General features: G+C 57.9%; 1 protein-coding gene across 3 annotated transcripts; it reads right to left on the bottom strand.

The window, feature by feature from the left end:
• Positions 1–1,005: 1,005 nt before the first annotated feature.
• On the bottom strand, positions 1,006–15,468 carry CD300LG (CD300 molecule like family member g). Of its 3 annotated transcripts, none has more exons than XM_045837310.1 (8): positions 15,369–15,468; positions 12,786–13,121; positions 10,166–10,264; positions 9,143–9,485; positions 8,385–8,497; positions 6,430–6,482; positions 2,720–2,824; positions 1,006–2,205 (listed from the first exon to the last, which is right to left on the bottom strand). In XM_045837310.1, the coding sequence occupies exons 1-8, from the start codon at positions 15,409–15,411 to the stop codon at positions 2,095–2,097; spliced, it is 1,203 nt and encodes a 400-aa protein (XP_045693266.1). In that variant the 5' UTR covers positions 15,412–15,468; the 3' UTR covers positions 1,006–2,094. The 3 variants fall into 3 exon arrangements, with proteins under 3 accessions (XP_045693266.1, XP_045693267.1, XP_045693268.1); XM_045837311.1 differs by having other exon boundaries at positions 9,143–9,242; XM_045837312.1 differs by lacking the exon at positions 10,166–10,264 and having other exon boundaries at positions 9,143–9,242.
• Positions 15,469–15,801: the final 333 nt, after the last annotated feature.

Here is a 15,801-nt window from a genome sequence, read left to right as displayed (position 1 = left end):
TAGGAGTACCAGAAGGAGAAGAGGAAGAGTAACAAGTGGAAAACTTATTTGAACAAATAATAAAGGAGAACTTCCCCAATCTGGCAAAAGAAAGTCCAAGAAGCACAGAGAGTCCCAAAGAAATTGGACCCAAGGAGGAACATACCCAGGTACATCATAATTACATTAGCCAAGGTAAAAACGAAGGAGAGAATCCTAGAAGCAGCAAGAGATAAGGAGACAGTAACCTACAAAGGAGTTCCCATCAGACTCAGCTGGTTTCTCAAAAGAGACCTTATAGGCAAGAAGGGGCTAGAAAGAAGTATTCCAAGTCATGAAAGGCAAGAACCTACATCCAAGATTGCTCTATCCAGCAGAGCTTTCATTCAGAATGGAAGGGCAGAGAAAGTGCTTCTCAAATAAAGTCAAGTTAAAGGAGTTCATCATCACCAAGCCCTTATTTTATGAAATGTTAAAGGGACTTATCTAAGAAAAAGATGATAAATACATGTATAGTACAATGACAGCAAACTCACAATTATTAACAACCACACCTAAAACAAAAACAAAAAGAAACTAAGCAAACAACTAGAACAGGAACAGAACCAAAGAAATGGAGATCACATGGAGGGTTAGCAACAGAGGAGTGGGAGGAGGAGAGAGGGGGAAAGGTATGGAGAATAAGCAGCATAGATGGTAGGTAGAAAATAGACAGGGGAGGGCAAGAATAGTATGGGAAATGTAGAAGCTAAAGGACTTATGACACATGAACTAAAGGGGGGAATGTGGGTGGGAGAGGGTGTGCAGGGAGGTGGGGAATGAAGGGAGGGTAATAGGACAACTGTAATAGCATAATCAATAAAATATATTTAAAAAAAGAAAGAAATCTCCAAATGCGGCCCTGGCTGGTGTGGCTCAGTGGACTGAGTGCCAGCTGGCAAACAGAAAGGTCTCTGGTTTGATTCCCAGTCAGGGCACGTGCCTGGGTTGTGGGCCAGGTCCCCAGTTGGGGGTGTGTGAGAGGCAACCCATCGATGTATCTCTCACATATCATTGTTTCTCTCCCTCTCTTTCTATCTCTCTTCCCCTCTCTAAAAGTAAATAAATAAAATCTTTTAAAAAATAAAAAAAATCTCCAAATGCAAATAAAGCCTTGTGCAAAGACTCGTCACCAGCTGTTATTTATAAAGCAATAGGAAATAATGACCTAGTGTGGGAGAACAATCACATGGAAGTGCACGGATACAATAAAAAAGGTTTGTAAAAACATGCGGAAGTGCTGATATGCTATTTGTATTTATTTTTAGAGAGAGGGGAATGAAGGGAGAAAGAGAGGGAGAGAAACATTGATAGGCTGTTTCATGCACGGCCCCAGCCAGGGACCTGGCCCCCAACCCAGGCACATGCCCTGACTGGGAATCGAACCAGTGCCCTTTCGGTTCTCAGGTCAAGGCTCCATCCACTGCACCACACCAGCCAGGCCCTCCCCCATTACAGACACCCACCCACACCAGTGGTTTTCTACTCCTCCCCCGCCACACCAGCTCCATGGGCAATGAACCCACTCCAAGCTGGAGGGACCTGACTATTCATCAGGCCTCAGGGTTCCCCACCTCAAATCACTAGGCACAGGTTAGAAATGCAGAGTTCTGGGCCTGGCCCCAGGCACGGTTTCCAATCTCACCTTGGCATGCTCCCTCCTCCCGAGTCTGAGCAGGGAAGAAGGGGAGGAGACCTGGGGACCGGAGGGCGGGGGTGGGGAGCCTGTTGCTGGGCACCCAGGCCCCGGGGGGTTGCCTGCAGCAGACACAGCTCAGCCCAGGTCTCCTGAGCCCTGCCTGGCCCTGGTGAGGGCCCAGCGGCTGCACGCCCTGCCCGGGCATGTGACCATTTAGGCGAGGCCCCAGTCTCTGCTGGAGCTGGGAGGCCACCAGGGCAGGCGGACAAAGGCTTCCAGGTCAGGCTGGGGCGTGCAGGGGGAGAGCCTGGGGAGCGCGGGGAGAGCCCTGGGGTCTGGCAGGTGGACCCTGAAGCCACAGCAGAAAGCTTATTCCAGAGAGCCGAAATCCAGCCACGCAGATTCACAGCAGGCCTGGCCTGGAGGGCGTCCTGCCGCTAGACCGAGACGAACACGGAGCGCTTGAGCTCCTCAGACATGTGAAGGGGAGGCCCTGGGCGCGCCTCGCCCTCTGGGTGCTGGGACGGGGCTTCCTCTTGCTCTGAAGTCTGCAAAGACAACGGTGGGGTTGAAAGCAGAGCCCAGTTGTGGGGGGCGGGGGTGTCTCCAAGTAGTGGCTGGGTCCACCCCCAGCCTTTCCCACACAGCTCCAGGCCTCTGTCCACTGGAGGGGACCCAGGAACTAATGATGTCTCCCCACCATTCCCCAGGCTTTGACTCAGCCCCACCCCAAGCCATCCATGCCCTGAAGGAACCTCAGGTCAGTTTCTGGCTTTAGATGTTGGAACCCTGCCAGCCCAGAGCCCTTCCAGCTGTGATTCCCAACAAGTCATTGAAGAACTTTCTGGATGGGGAGAAAGAGGATGTAAGGTCACAAGTTCTGGCTCCCGAGCCAACCGGTCGGTGGAGGCCTGTGGTTATGATGGGGTAGGAGGGTGCATGCGGGGAGCAGAGTCTGGGGAGTGGGTGCTGAGGAAAGAGCCTCCCCCCACATTCCGAGCTGCCAGAGAGGAGCCAGACTCAGTGGCTCCAGACCCCCGTCTCCAGACACCCTGCCCGCACCTGGTCTAGGCACTGGATCTCCGTGCGGGGGCTGGCGGCAGGCCCAGTGGGTGCTTCGACGGCGTTGACCATGGCGTACTCCGGGACCTGGCCCTTGCCCAGAGGCTGAGACAGAGACTCGAGTCAGAACAGCCCATTCTTGGCAGCCGGGGCAGAGAAGGGAAATGCGGGGAGCAGGGGTCAGGGGGGAAGAACGGGGGTCATAACCTCAGAGTCCTTAGGTTCAGTTTCCTAAGTCTCAGTGTGACCTTGGGCAAGCCACTCAGCCTCCCCCGGGCTCAGTTTCCTGAGCTGTAAAATGGGGCTAAGAATTTTTTCCCTCAAGGTCATAATGCTTATTCATGATAACGTTTTATTACTCAACAACTAGGGACTCCTGGGATGATGCATCTGTTCTCATTATAGTTATGTCGGACGCCGCAAAGGTTCGCCAAATAACAAACAGCACAGGGAGGGACTCTTCAGAGAGCGTCGGTTTGAGTAACCAACCCCTCCTTGATCCGATGGGGAGACCGGGGCCCAGGGAAGAGAGGTGGGTGGTCCAGAGGGAGAGGGGAAGCCCATCTCCCCACTCAGACCCTCCTGCCCCCCGGGGTGCTGAGGTTGGGGTGCCAGCCCCCTCCACTTCCTGCCCCCTCGTCCTAGCGGCTGGGCAGAGCACCGGCTGGAGCCGGCTGAGGCCCTGGGCACCGCTGCACCACGGCGCCCTGGCCCTGGGTCTCCCGGCTTCATGGGCCCTGAAGCCAAAGGAAGGAGCTACCGCTTTTGGCCCCACCCCCACCCGGGGTGTCTCCTCTCGCACTTACCTGTCAGGTGGGGAAACTGAGGCTCAGAGAGATTATGTAACTTGCAGGTGTCACAGTGGCGAGTGGCTAACTAAGCTGGGACTTGTACCCACCGGCCACGCTTTGACCTCAGGCCCGAGCTCTTTTCCTACCCCGCTCCGGCAGGGCATGGAGTGCACCTCTCTGGTCTCCGCGCCCCTCCCTGCTCACCGGGCCTCCGGCTGCCATCAGTACCCTGGCCCCGGGGACGGGGCAGAGGGGGTTAGGTTTGAGGGGACAGAGTATGGGGGGAGGCAGAAGGAGGAAGGGATTTTACAAACACCGTCACTCAGGGTCTTCCTCCCTCCAGCTCTGCCTGTGGTGACGACACGGCTGACCAGAGAGGACTCCTGAGCGGGACTGAGGTCCATTTCCCTGTAACCCCCTGTTTACGGCTTTGTGATGGGCTCACACCCAGCCACTGCTGACCACAGACCGCCAGCAGCCACAGACGCGCCACCCACTCAAGGGCGACTGAATTCGAGGAAAGAACCTCACGGGGTAGAGACCAAGCTGCACGTGCAGGCAGCGGCCTGGAGCCTACGCCATGTCCAGTGTGGGGTTCAGTCTATCATCCGTCCTGCCACCCACCCTGTAGACAACTGGCCTGTTCTGGCAAGCGCGGGGCATTCTCTGGGTTGTTGAATACACAAGATACATATATATATGGGAGCCCCTGCTCTGGGCACTAGAAAAACAGGAGCACAGACGCAGGGAAGCCTGGAGGTGTGGCGGTCGAGTCCCGATCTGACTGACCCCAGCGCTCCCCGTTGGGCTATTCCAGGAGCCGGAGGCCACGGACATCCTGTGTTCATGGACCAAGGACGGCTCTTTCTCCTGAGTCTGGGGGAAGAGTCGTGGGCCGAGGAGCTGACTCCGTCCCTCAGCCCCTCGTGCTCCCCTGTGGGAGGCGGAGGCGCGAGGGGTGTTGCCACAGGGCCCCCGGGCTGCAGTGAGTTGCCCCAGTTCCGCCTCTTTCAGGCTGGGTCACTGCGGGCAGGTTCCTTACCCTCTCTGAGCCTCTATTTTTTATTCTGTAAGAAAGGGGGAAAGGACACCTCGCTGTGCGTAAGTTACAGAGATTCGGGGACAGACGCAAAGCCCCCGGTGCCCAGTAGGTACGCCGGAAAAAGAGGGAAGGGAGGAGAGCTCCTGGCGGTAGCTCTCCTGGGAAGGAAAAGGCTGGTCTGACCCCTGACACTCCCCTCCGAGTGTTTACAGAGCCTGGGGCTCGCTGGCACAGTGAGTGGGGTGTCTTCCTCCCTCTGACCGGACTGTGGGCCAAGAAACCCCCCGGTCCTCTCAATCCCACCTTCCGGCCCTGCTAACATCTGCAAGGAGCCGAGGAAAAGCCCAAGTTCTGAACTGGTCATGGTCACAGGGTCGTGCCTGTGACCCTCTCAGCAGACCCTGTTCCATCCTTCTCCTGACAAGGGGCTGCCCCCTCCCCCAGCTCCTCTGCCTTCTGGCCCTGTGCCCCTCCCACAGGGGCAGGGGCAGGGGCAGGGGCAGGACAAGCGACCCAGGCAGCCCTTCCAGTGTGTGTGCTGGACGGCAGCAGAGCAGGGGATGCGGCTGGTGCCGGCCCTCGCAGCCTCCCCGAGGCCTCCCCACAGCAGCGTTGGGGGGTCTCCCTCCTACCCCAGCCCCTCTTCTGGCGTTGGGTGCGAGTGAGTCCCAGCATGAATCACCAGGGGCCTGAGCTCTTACAGTGGCCAGCGACAGCCCCCGTCCATGTCTTTGACCTTTCCCTCCTTCCCGTCAGCCACCTTTGGCCTTGCAGAGCTTCCTGAGACAACAATAGCGGCTGGGTTCGCCAAGCCCAGGACACCGTTCCCACCTCTACCTCCCCCAGGAGGGACCAGGCCTGTGACTTTTGTCCTCGCTGGCACTGGTGCCAGGAAAGAAGGCAACAGTAGCCCCTTTCCTCCCGCCACGTGTGAGGGAACTGGAGCGGAGGCATCTCAGTAAACAGCTCAGGGAGGGGGAGTGGGGAGAGGCAGGTGGGGCCTCGGTTTCCTGGCCTCACGGTTCTGCAGCCCTCTCCTCACGTGGGAAGGGAGGCAGGGCCTCTCTCTGCAGGGGCCATGGAAGGGCCTGGCAGTGGGTCACCTCCGGGCAGGTTCCCCTCCCCTAGGAAGATGGGCGAGGGTCCCCCATGCCTCCTGTCCCCTGGTTCCCAGAGCGCCACCTTCCGCCTGTGCCTCAGAGCCAAGAAAAGCTCAGAGAACACGTTAGAATGTTCTGGAAAGAGGAGAGGTGGGAGGTGAGAAATCTGGGTCCTATCCCCCATTGGGCTACCACATGCTGTGTGACCTTGGGCAAGATTCTGACCCTCTCTGGACCTCAGTTTCCTCTTCTGCAAAAGCAGACTAGAGCCTGGAGCTGTCCTGTCCTGGTGCGCCATCAGGGTCCCCAGGGGGCAGTGTTTAAAGCTCAGGTTCCTGGGCCCCATCCCCTAGAGGCTTGCTTGGGAGAGTGTACTTCTAACACCCCCTGCCCACCAACCCCTGGCGTTCTGGAAGGGCCTGCGCGCCGACCTTAGAGGAAGGTGGCGCTGGATGACCTCAAAAGCCCACTCTGGGTCCAGCTCTGATCTCCTCTGGTTATGAAAGCGGATGGGAGGCGGGCTCGGGGCCAGGGGAAGGACCCTGCCTGGACCCTGATGGGAAGTCAGGGTGAGGGGGCAGGCTGTCAGCTCACAGCCTGAAGGGCTGGTCCCGGGGCTCATGGATTCCCTGGAGGAGGGAAGCAGTCCCTGGTCCCTGGAGATCAGCCCTGGAGGACCAGGTAGGGAGACGCAGAGGCGGAGCCCAGGAGTCCCGACTTCCAAGCCTTTGGGGTCTGAGGGTCTGAGCTTGGGCTTTGGCCCGCCTCCCATCTTACCAAGTGTGAGTGGTGGACCTTCTCATTCTTCTGAGTCTCCTTGGCCAGTTGAACTGAAAGAGACCAGAAGGAGCACCTTGAGGCCAGGAGTAGCTGGGAGTAGCCTGCAGCTGCTCCCACGGAGAAGGACTGCCCACCCCCCCCACAGCTCCCTCAGGGGAGTTAGCAGACCGATTGGGCAGCAAAGCCCCTGCTAGACCAGCCCCTTGGCAATGACCAGGCCTTTTGAGATCAGTACATGGAAATCCCTTCGTGCGGGCCAGAAACCGACAGGGCAAGCGAAGCTCTGCGTGCTGACGTCGTGGCTCCTTACACCTCCGTGTGCGTGCGGGGCCCCAGGGAGCGCTACTGAAGTACAGGCTCTGATGCGTCAGGCCGGCCTTGGGCTGTGAGTCTGCTTCACTAACAGGCTAACAGGGGATGTCGCTGCCGCCAAGCTGGGGACACCATTTGAGAGGCAGAGACTCAGAGGGTCTGAGGCTGCGACCAGGAATGTTCCCGACTGCCCTGTGGGGATTTGGGGACCTGGACAAAGCTGACGTTTTTCCTGGAGCCACTGAGCCGGCGGGGGTGGGGGTGGGCCGGAGCGGGATGTTCCCAAGGCCATCTGCGTAGGGACAACACTGCCAGTTTGCAAAGTGCTTCCCCACACAACTTCCTGGCTCCGCGGCTTCCTGCACAGGGCGAGCCGCTTACCCCTCTGTGCCTCAGTTTCTCCCCTGGGGTAACAGGGGCGCTTGTCACAAGTAGCTCCTGACTGCACCGCAGCGAGGAGGTCAGAGGAGGTCACAGCAATACAGGGGCGGAGGTGGAGGAGGGCATAAGGGGGTAAATGGCAATGGAAAAACTGCAATAAAAATGCACCATTAAGAAAATAAATCATGTGTACTTACCTTGAAAAAAAAAAGGCAATATAAGCCACCCAAGGGTGCCTGGCCCTTGGTGGCTCCTGTTAGTTTATCAGTGGCGCTGCCCGGCACAGCAGCCACAAGACGCACCCGGTCAGCGAGCCCTGGGGATGTGACTGTTCCCAATTATTCCGGTTTCCAAGACTCAGTGTGAAAAAAAGGAGTGTGGAATGTGATATCATTATGATTTTATATTGTCTCCATGTTGAAATGATCGTGTTTTGGTTATGCTGTGTTAAAGTCTATGATTAAAATGAACTTCAGCCCTGGCTGGCGTAGCTCAGTGGATTGAGCGCGGGCTGCGAACCAAAGCATCGCAGGTTCGATTCCCAGTCAGGGCACACGCCTGGGTTGCAGGCCACGGCCCCCAGCAACCGCACATTGATGTTTCTTTCTCTCTCTCTCTTTCTCCCTCCCTTCTCTCTCTAAAAATAAATAAATAAACTCTTTTAAAAAATTCCTTAAAAAAAGGCATTCATCAAATTATAAAAAAACATGAACTTCACTGGTTTCTTTTGACTTCTCTCCATGTGCCTGTTAGAGAATGCTAAGTGACACATGTGGTTTGTATTCTGTTTCTGTTGCCGCATAGCTGCGGCCTGGAGGAGCCCGGGCTCAGGGAGGTCGGAGGATTTCCCTGAGGCTGCACAGGTGACAAAGCCAGGTAGACCTGGCGTCTGAAGCCCAGGCGCAAAAGAAGCTGAGCACGTCTGGAGGCCCAAGGCCACAAAGTCCATCATGCTCAAGTTCAAGTCCTCAGGCCCGCCCTCCCCCCTACAGTCAGTCCTCATATGGAGGAGCTGGACCTGCAGAGACTGCACCTGGGTTGTCTGGAGTCCACAGGGCGAGAAGTGACTGAGGCACCCAGGTGGAGGGGGGCAACCAAGAGACTCCCGCTCTCCCTTTGGCTCCCGCAGAGGGGAGAAGCAGACACGCTGAGCCACGCGGCTTCTGCTGGGTGGTGGAGGAGGAGGACCGCAGGTCTCAGCGAGGTCCCCGGCCGGCCGGCCGAGGGTCTGCAACCCACTCCCATCAACCTTTGCTCACCTTTCTTCCTCCACTGGAAGATGCACCTGCCGAGGGCACACAGCCCTGAAATCAGCAGAAGGGCCAGCAGCACCAGGACCGGCGCCAACATGCGGACCGTTATGGGGCACACCCTGCGGAAGGCACCCAGTAGCTGTCAGCAGACACCAACGGCGTGCGGTGCACCATGACATCTTGTTCTGAGTCCCAGCCATGTCCCTTGTCTCTCCCAAGGACCTCAGAGGGCACCGGGGACCAAACATCCAGCCAGTCCCAAAGGACAGGACCCCAGTCCCCACTGCCAACCCCAGGCAACGCTTTCAGCCGGGTCTGCACTTGCTGGCAGTCACCTGGGCGCCGGTGACCGAGTGCGGGTGTGTGGGAACCCCCAGGAACCCATCCTTCGGGAGAGGACCCCAGTTGGGTAGGAAAAAATCGTTGTTGCATGTTTTCGTGCTTGGCACAGGGCCCAGAGCCAGGTGTACAGGCCAGAGCTCCTGACCCGGGGTGGTTGGCCCTGAAGCTGGGGCAGGGAGAGAGGTGGACTCTTCTCCCTGGGTGGGCCTGCGTTTCCAGGGCAACAGGGCTCCTGGCCCAAGGGCCCTGCAGAGGGCAGGTGGGGCGGGGGCTGACGCTGAATCTGCCCTGGGGCCTCAAGCCGCGGCCATGACGAGGAGCTGTGTTCTCCCGGAGAGAGCAGTGTTAGGTTCCTATTTGCTCCAAGGCCCCTTATGGTTGTGTGATGGCCTGAAAGGTGACCTTGGTCAGCGGGGCCTCACCTGGACTTGGCGCTGCTGCTGCTGCTGCTGCTGCTGCTGCGGTGCAGACTGGCATCATTTGCCGAGATGAAGTCCAGGTGAGTGGACGGGCCTGCGGTCCCTGCATGAGGAGAGGTTGCTTTGTGAGGAGACGTCTCTTCATACGGAGAGGTCTCTTCATACGGAGGGGTCTCTTCATATGGAGGGGTCCCTGCACGCGGAGGGGTCCCTGCGTGCGGAGAGGTTCCTGAGTACAAAGACGCTCCTGTGTGCTCGGACGGGGATGTGCCTGTGAGCAGAGAGGCCTCGGCCTTTGTCTTCCCCCGCGTGGCCGTGGTGACTCTCGGGCGGACACCAGGAAAAGCTACAAGTCCAAAAGCATGCCTCAGTGCCTTCCCTGACCCTTGAATCCCAGCTCCCCCAGACCTCCGAGCCTCGACCCCTGAACCCTCCCCTCCTCGGGACCAGCTTTTCAGAATAAGCCCCTTGAGCGAGCGAGCCCTATCTCAGGCATGCCCGCGACCTGTGCACAGTGTTCAGCCCCTTTTCCTGCCCGCAGCCTGTTCTCTGGGTGGAGGGGCGCACCCCGCTCCCACCTCCAAGACCCAGTCCAGGGGCCACTGGGCAGATGGCTTCCTGCTGTCCCCCACAGTCCTGGCCTCACTTGGAAGTCTTCATGGCAACATCGCATGCCCACTCCTACCTCCCATGTAGACCTCAACCTCCCTCCTTAGCCGTGGGGTCGACAGGGCAGGGTCACAGACCCAGAGGTCAGGGCAAAAGGCCCAGCCTCTCCTGCTCGTTCCTCAGACCCTGGGCTGAACACACACGCTTTGCCAGCAGGCTGGGTCTGCTTCCTGGCTCTGCTGCCTCCTATGTGACCTTGAGCGAGCGACCTAGCGCCGCTGAGCCTCTCAGTCCTCAGTGGGCAGCCCAGCGCCCAGGCGGCGGGGGCCACCAAGCACCGTGTCTGCACCGGGCAGGTGCTGGCTGGTTGTTTCTCTACAAAGGGGCGGGAGGGGGGCAGGAAAACCATTCACTCACTCCGTGCTGGGGGCTGAGTTTGCCAAGCTCTGGCCTTGGGCTGGAGGCTCGTAGCAAGAGGCTGGAGGAAAGGGGCGGGGGAGGGAGAGCAGCAGGGACCTAGAGGAAAGGGAAGGCGGGTCTCAGGGAGGCAGGGGTCACTGCTCTGAACCAGATTTCCTGTCTTGGGGGCAGCCAGCAGCGTCCCCCTCTCCCTGCACCCCTCTTTCCTCTCGGAGCATCCTGTCTTCTCCCCTCGGCCACTCTGGAGCCGCGGCTGGTAGGTTCCAGCAGACGGCTGGCCTTCCCCTCCTGCAGGCCCCTGGGCCTCCCCCTTAGCCCAGACCGTCAGCTTCCCTTGCCCCTCCTGCCCGCTAGCCCAATGCTAGTTCGGTCTCTAAAATATACACTGGATCCCATCCCTTCCTGCGGAAGAACAGTCGATGAGTCCCCACTGCCCCTAAGCTGAACTTCAAACTTGGAACTCATGAAGCTCAAACGCCAGAGTGCTACCGCCCTACGGGGGCGCCCTGCAGTCCCACCCGAGCGAGCGAGGCTCCCGCCTCCCCCACGCCTTTGGCGGGCTGCTCCTCCGTGCGCCCTGCCTGTCCATCGCTACCCGACACGCTTCTCTCTGTCCTGCGAGCGCGGGCTCAGAAGTCAGCTCCCCCACCACACCTTCCCTGGAAGGGCGAGTCCTTTGTCCTTTGTGTGCCTGCAGCGCCCTGTGCATGTCACCAGTGACGCTAACACACGGTTTGTGGCAATAACCTGTTTACAAGGCCCCTCCGCTAGGCAAAGGCTTCTCCAGGGTGAAACGCCCAGGCGCCCAGCGCCGTGGGCAGACAGACACCTTGTGTGGCCAAAGCCCCGGGACCCTCCGGGCTCCCGGACTCCCCGCAGTCGCCTCCTTTCTGCCTTCCCCGTTATTTTTAAATTCTAATCCAGGTCTCCAGTTTTTCTCTGTCAATAATCAACGCTTCAGCAGATGAAGAGTTTTTTTTCCTTTCCTTTCCAGTATTTACACTCCTTCATCTTGTCCTATTGGGTGGCCTAGCACCCCCAGGTCACGAATGCCGGCGATGCCAGAGGCCACGCACGTCCTGCTCTGACCCTCCTACAAATTCTTCCAACGCGTCCCCGTACGCCGTGGGCTGCGGACACGCTCCCATGGGCTCATGAGAGCTAATTTTAGCCTTTCGGGAATGTGTAAGCTGGTTGTTCCACTGTTGGTGGCCAGAAATTGGCCATGGCAGGGGCATTTACGCGGCAGAAACGAACAACCACTACCAGCCGGGGGTTGGCCAGCCGGTCGCTAAACAGCCGCCAGCACACAGCTGGCAGAAGCCTTCATTATTTTCAATATCTCACCTGTCATCGGAGAGAGGCCCGGAGGCTCTTATACAGGAGGGTAACATAGTGATGCCTGTGTTACACACAAATACATGTAAAGGAGGGTAAGACGAAGAACAGGAGAGCCTCACGTACGGGGGAAAACCTGGTCACGCCGGGCAAGAGCGAGGTCTGAGTACTGAGAACTGGAAGACGTGAGAGAATCTTATACCTAATGGAGAAGAGGCTCCATGTGGGTTTGATGCTGCTGCTGTCATTTGCTGAGAGTGTCTTTGCTTTCCCTGAATTAAAACGAAGCCCCGTGGATGCCAGGGACCTGGCAGTGGGGATGGGCTGGGGACAGGGTGGCTCTCAGCGCTGGGGCCAGGAGGGGAACGAGCAGATGCTAAGCCAGAAGTGACCTGCTTTTGAAACCTGGCCCTTCCTGCCACTTCCTGCCGTGACACCCTGGGCAAGTCACTTCATCTCTCAGAGCCTCAGCTGCCCCATCTGTGAAATGGGGTACAAAGGCCTCCCTCACCCTTGCTGACTCTCCGACTGGGGCCGCCCACTCCCCTGAGACCCTTCTGGCCTCTTTCTCCAAGCTCAGCAGGCCCAGGTGGGGCTCCGGGCACCCGGAGAGGTGCTCCATGCCCAGCCCGAGCCCCGTGGCTCCAGCCCCAGCCTCCTGCTGTCCCCTGAGCCAAACAAGCCCCTCTGCGGCTGGTTCCCAGGAACTCCCCACGCCTGTCCGCGGGACTTCCAGATCTGGGGGAGGGGAGGGGCGGGGAGAAGGAAGAGCCGAGGCCACGCAGCTGAGGTGAGTGTGGCCGTGGCTTGAGTGAACCGTGGGGAGGGTCTGGGGTGCAGTGATTAAAGGCCCAGCCTGAGGAACCCGCCGGAATCTCTCTCACTCCCAGGAGGGAGGGCATCTTTTTTATTCTGTGGGAGGTCCCTTTTGTCCCCAGCTCTCCGCAATCTCGCAATCTCTCTCCCACACCTGGGCAGACAGGAAAGGCACTGAGACCGGCGTCGGACAGGTCTGGGTTTCCTGCTGCTCTGCCACCTACTCGTGGTGTGTGATCTCGGGCAGCGAGAGCAAAGGAGCAGCTGAGGCTTGTTGTGCCCCAAACGCTGCTGCTGCTGCGTGTTTGACCCGTGTGACCCCCTGGGTCCTGGAGCCACCCCTCCTCCGTGAGGCATTCTGCCCTTTGCGTTGGGAAAACTGGGCCCACCGCTGTCTGCCTACCCACCCCTCCCTCTTGCCCCCTGCCCCTCCCAGCCTCCAGGTAGGAGGGACATTCGTTACCTGGAAGGACGACCAGAGAGACCCCGAGAGTGACATCAAAGCCCAGTCTTGTCACGCCACACAAGTAGTCTCCCGAGTCCTCCAGGGTGAGCGCCCTCAGGGTCACGTTGAACCTGAGCTCCTGCGGTTTGTCCCGGATGGACATCCTGCCCTCTGTACTCTCCCGGCCATCCGCTCTTGTGTAGACAGTGGTGGAGCAGCGGTCGACGAGGACCCCGATGTTCTTGCACCAGTACTTCTGGTGGTCCCTCAGCTTCTTGTCGTAGGCACACAGCAGGGACACGGTGCCGCCTTCGAACCCTCTGATCTTCTTCGGGCCCGTCAGGGCTCCATAGCCTGAGACCACAGCAGAAGTGGAGGTTGGAATTCCCTGGCTCAAGCACCAGGGTCAAGGCCAGTGGGTTTTTCTCAGCCCCCCCCACTTTGCAGGGGCAGCCCTGTCAGAGCTGGTACGCCCCACTCCCACTAGGCGACCTTGGGACAGGGTTGTGAAAATGAATATAATTCTATATCATTGTTTCCCTCACCCTGGCTGTGGGTGGGGAAGCTCTAGGTTCAGACAGCCTGGGGTTGGAATCCCAGCACTGCCACTTAGTAGCTGTGTGACCTTGGGGAAGTTGCTTGACTTCTCTGGGCCTCTGAGTTTTCTCTGTCATCTATGGGCGATGACAACGTCTTATTGCATTGCTTTTCGTTGAAAAGAATTATTTTTAGTGATACACATAATAACTTAAAGGTGCACATTTGTTTACCCACAAAATCCCCTGTCTTCCCTGACCGGTGTGGTTCAGTTGGTTGGGGGTTGTACCCCAAAAGCAAAGGGTCACCAGTTCAATTCCCGGTCAGGGCACAGGCCTTGGTTGTGGCATTGGTCCCCAGTGGGGGGGCCTGTGCGAGAGGCAACTGATCGATGCTCCTCTCTCACATTGATGTTTCTCTCCCTCTCTTTCTCCCTCCCTTTCCCTCTCTCTAAACGTAAATAAATAAAATCTTAAAAACCCCAAACCCTTTCTGTTTGTGGAGTCCGTGGAAACCCTCAGCCTGCTGGCCTGTTACAACGAGCTGCTGCTCCAGCTGGAGTCTGGAGAGGCGCTGCTGCGGCCGAGACCCGGGGGTTCTGCTGCCTGTGGAAAGTCACCCCCAGCGCGCAGGGCAGCGCGAAGGGAGAACTTGGTCGTGGGCGGCTGCGTCTCGGGGGTAACGGACCCCCGCTAAAATGGGGCAGGGTGGCGTGGTGGCTTCCTCCCTGGTTTGGACTTTCGGAGTCATCCTGGTGTCTAACGGGTGGGACCTGGTGCCGTGGTAGCGGCTGGAGATTCGGATTTAAATATGGGCCTCCAAAATACCACCAGGTGAAGAGGCAGGACACATAAGTCTAATAACTAAAGATTTCTAAGCAGCGAGGAGCGTACATGATATTTTGAGCGTTCATGATATACTGAATCATCTGTTTTGTTGTTTTTAAGAAAAAAATACTTTACTATTCACCCACAGCCAACCTATTAATACTGGTTCTCTCTGTCGGGGACACGTTTTCTTCCCTGCAAGAAGCACTTTGTCATTTGCTCTTTTTAAGACATCATTTTATTTTTAATTTTTTCCATTACAGCTTACGTTCAGTACGATTTTGCACAGGTACCCTCGCGTGGTGCCTGATGGTGAGACAATGATATGCTTTATGAGGCGCCGCCCCGGGCGTTGGCAGTCCCCACCTGACACCACGCGTAATTCTCACACCACACGCGGTCCTGACAGCGTTATTGACTGCGTTCCCTGCGCCGTGCTGCACCTCCCTGTGACGGCGTTGCAGCCACCAACGTGTAGTCCTCAGCCCCTCCACCTTCCCCACGGGCCGTGTTTGTTTTGCTCCTCAGATCCCACCGATTCGTGAACCCCGACGGTGTTTCTCTTTCTCTGCCGGGCTCACCTCACTGAGCGTAACTCCCTCTAGGGTCCATCCTGGCTGTTGTAAATGCTACGAGCTCACTCTCATTGGGTTTAAGATGCTATCCTCTGTAAGACACACGATACTTTTATATACTGCTGAAAAACTGTCAGTTGAATGGGCATCACTTACAAGATGCATCCTGGTTTTTGATGGTAAAAGGTTAAAAAAAAGAGCAAGTCTGTGAATCGATAAAACAGAGTAATTCTTTACCTCCTGGGGTTGTTGTGAGTGATAGAGAAGAAGGTCAAAAACATATTCGCTGCGTCGAGGGTGGCACCGCACAGGGGACGCGCTGTCTGCCTCCAGGCTCCGCGCAGAGCGGCGACATAAGGAGAGAGGCAAAGCTTCCCTCAAAGCCGCACTGCCACCAAGACGCTGGAATCCCTAGGTCTGGGACAACACCTGCCCTGCGCTCCCAAGCAGCAAGTGCTAGCCCCTCCGGGGGGCTGAGGAAGCTCAGAAGGACTGAGGGTGGGCGGGCAGAGCCTGGAAAGATCAGGCAGGGCTACCCCGGCTGCTGCAGGCAGGAAAGGAAACGTAGGATCGCAGGCTCGAGAGACCTTCTTCCTGCAGCCCCACAAGCGAGCTTGGGCCCAAGCCCCACATTCCTCCACTCCTCCCTCCGCCCCTCTCACCTGGGAGCACGAGGCAGCCCCACAGCAGGACGAGGGGCCTCATGGTGGGCGCCAGACGCGCAGGAGCACGCACACACTGGGAATGGGAACGCCTCTGGGGGCTTGCGCTTCCTCCAGATGGAGATCAAAACCAGGAAGGCAGAGGAGGGGCCCTGTAGGTCACCCCTAGACCGCCCAGGCCGCCCAGCCCAGGGTGACGCCCCCTGCCATTCCCTTTCCTTACCTCTCCCCGCCTGAAAACCCCACTCGAGCGCTTCTCCCCAGCCCATGCTCCCTCCAGGAAGTCTTAACCTTGGCCACAGGCAGACACCCAGGCAGAAGGTCTGTGTCTACCAGTCAGGGAGCCCGTGGACTGGGGAGGGGGCGTGGGGGATATTGCTACCGACTTGCCCTAACCTTTAAGTAGTATCATTCCTTCTATTATGAGTGTTAG

The sequence above is a fragment of the Phyllostomus hastatus genome, unplaced genomic scaffold (assembly GCF_019186645.2).
Source record: "Phyllostomus hastatus isolate PE091 unplaced genomic scaffold, TTU_PhHast_1.1 phas_contig_210, whole genome shotgun sequence".
In the NCBI taxonomy this organism is placed as follows: Eukaryota; Metazoa; Chordata; class Mammalia; order Chiroptera; family Phyllostomidae; genus Phyllostomus; species Phyllostomus hastatus.
Note: the sequence above shows the minus strand (reverse complement) of the source record. Positions and strands in the feature narration are given on the sequence as shown.

Excerpts from the sequence above, each read along its gene's own strand:
- CD300LG (XM_045837310.1), bottom strand. The coding sequence starts at position 15,411 with ATGAGGCCCCTCGTCCTGCTGTGGGGCTGCCTCGTGCTCCCAG. Across the intron at positions 10,265-12,785 it reads CTCTCTGGTCGTCCTTCCAG|GTCCCTGCTGCTCTCCCTCC; the intron begins GTAACGAATGTC and ends CCTTTCCTCTAG. Across the intron at positions 9,486-10,165 it reads AACTCAGCCCCCAGCACGGA|CTTTTCCTGGTGTCCGCCCG; the intron begins GTGAGTGAATGG and ends TTGGACTTGTAG.